This window comes from Sphaeroforma arctica, assembly GCF_001186125.1.
Source record: "Sphaeroforma arctica JP610 unplaced genomic scaffold supercont1.749, whole genome shotgun sequence".
Taxonomy (NCBI): Eukaryota; class Ichthyosporea; order Ichthyophonida; genus Sphaeroforma; species Sphaeroforma arctica.
In genome coordinates this window covers 32,596-34,973 of record NW_014039809.1, presented here as the reverse complement: position 1 = coordinate 34,973, position 2,378 = coordinate 32,596, and the positions used below count along the sequence as shown (strand labels likewise).

General features: G+C 42.0%; 1 protein-coding gene across 1 annotated transcript in view; it reads left to right on the top strand.

Moving 5' to 3' along the window:
* Window positions 1-205: 205 nt before the first annotated feature.
* The window catches only part of SARC_08385 (hypothetical protein), a gene marked incomplete at its 5' end in the record, with an annotated part of 3,174 nt that continues 1,001 nt past the window's right edge, over window positions 206-2,378 (top strand). The window contains 5 exons of the mRNA XM_014297643.1: window positions 206-260; window positions 361-449; window positions 674-793; window positions 1,686-1,895; window positions 2,130-2,208. Coding sequence (XP_014153118.1) covers window positions 206-260; window positions 361-449; window positions 674-793; window positions 1,686-1,895; window positions 2,130-2,208 — 553 coding nt within the window. The remainder of the gene's footprint in view (window positions 261-360; window positions 450-673; window positions 794-1,685; window positions 1,896-2,129; window positions 2,209-2,378) is intronic.

Genomic DNA, 2,378 nt, shown 5'->3' with positions numbered 1-2,378 from the left:
AATACATATTATAAATATGGGTATATATATTTATAGATATTGAACTGTTTGCGGATGGTTATCGGATAGCTTCACATTATGTATATATATATAGTTTTGTCGACTACATATCTTCATCGATATTGCTGCTTTGCAAGGTATGGGTGTTGTTTTTGTTTTTGATTGGTTGTTTGATACGGTACTAGTATCAAACAACAATGCATACATGTCTTCATGTATTCACTTCTTACAGCTGTACTGCGCACTTAATCTTAAATCTGGTGCGTTAGCGTTCGCTATACGTTCATTCTACTCTGGTATCTGCGTGCGCGTTGTGTTGGCAGTCATCTAAAACATCTGTCTGCTGATGGGGACTACCAGGTGTGCGTATCAAAGAAGAGGCCGAGGTGATTGAGGGAGAGGTCGTGGAGGTGCAAATAGACCGACCCACGAGCGGCACACAGGCCAAGGTATGTGTATCACATTTATATAGTTATTTGGTTATGTTATAGGTGTATGCAGTACTTTTCACACTCCATAGACAGTTCTCGTGTGAATATAGGTACATTTGCGCCTACGTATATATATTAATATATATATATACGCAACAAGTGAGGAAACAGACCATGGAAACTACATAAAGGGAGCTCTCATGTCGATCTAACCGCACGAGCATCTATATCCATATGGGCAGGTTGGAAAGTTGACCATGAAGACTACGGATATGGAGACTATCTATGATTTGGGTGCCAAAATGATTGAAGGACTGGTCAAGGCTAAGGTCCAAGCTGGAGACGTCATCACAATAGATAAGGTGTGGTATCGGTGGGGGTTCAATCCATGTATGTATATACTTTGTGTTTATTGTATTGGACGTGTGGATACCAATTTACACATGTGTATGCCATATATGGCAGCAGATCGAGTCTGCGTCTATGTTAGTGTTGACTTCACAGCATCACGATTAGAAGGGTGTGACATCGGTATGCGATCATAGTCGTGTATTTAAATGCTTGTATATTTTAGTAGATGTATTTACGGGTAAGCATACGTGGTATGGTATATAATCGTGTCAGGGTTTGTGTCTATATGCTAAGCCACATGTGTCTGCTATCTCAATTGGTGGTACAGGCATATTGATCGTCACCTCACTGGACGGTTTCGTTCGACATATCAATATAATTGTTTTGCGTATATTTATATTTTTGTGCCCTCTCTGGCCTACGCCCGAGTGCACCAGAAAAGTAAACAAGTGAAGCTTTTTTTTGTGAAGGCAAGGGGGTGGAAGGAGATGGAACGGTCCCGAACTTCATTGTTTTCATCGGGTCATTGATGAGGGAGTTTTGGTATAGTTGTTAAATTGTGGTGACCATAAGGTGCGTTTGGCCAATCTCCCCAGGTGCAGACCATTGCATCTGTACCTGTGCAAGTGGGGCATCTTCTGAACCTGTAAATATGGGGATAGACTTCAGGAAGCAAGGTTCAAATCATCGCGTCTACACATAAAAGTGTGATGGGCGTCGACTGTTTAATTCCCATTGATAGATCTTTTGTATTGAACCCCGCTCCACATACACAAACACCTTGTGCGTTCTACTAAGGGCGCGCGCCCTCGCCCATTTCACACGCGGTTCACAACGTCATCAATTCCCATATATGGATCGTATTCTAAAAATAGTTTGCATACCTACCATACTCGTACCCAGGCCACAGGACGTATCACCCGTATTGGTCGCTCACACTCGCGCGCCCGGGACTACGACGCCGCAGGAGCCGATACAAAGTTCATCGCTTGTCCGGATGGCGAACTACAGAAGCGCAAAGAGATGGTACACACAGTGTCACTGCACGAGATAGACGTGATCAATAGCAGGCAGCAAGGTTTCTTGGCTCTATTCTCCGGTGAGACTGGGGAGGTAAGTACCAATGTATATATATATATATATATATGTGTGTAGTGCTATTTCGACAAGGCTCCGGGTCTTGTCTTCTGGCCGGGAAACATCCTATTTTTGGATTCGTTACTTCTATTGCCATTCAACTAGAATCAAATATTTGTATCTATTTCCTTCTTGATGTATAGCATTACTTGTAATGTCTGCATGTAGTCTTTAATTTCTCATTTGTCACTTCATGTCATGTAAACGCAGATTAAATCGGAAGTTCGTGAGCAGATTGACATCAAAGTGGCAGAGTGGCGCGAGGAAGGCAAAGCGGAGCTGGTCCCTGGTGTTCTATTTATAGACGAGACACACATGCTGGACGTGGAATGCTTTTCATACTTAAATAGGTGCGTGAGCTCTGTGGTTCTCATTTTGGTTTTGTGGTGGCGGAAAGCGTACTATATATATATATATATTATATTTATATACATACATATATATATATACATACATATA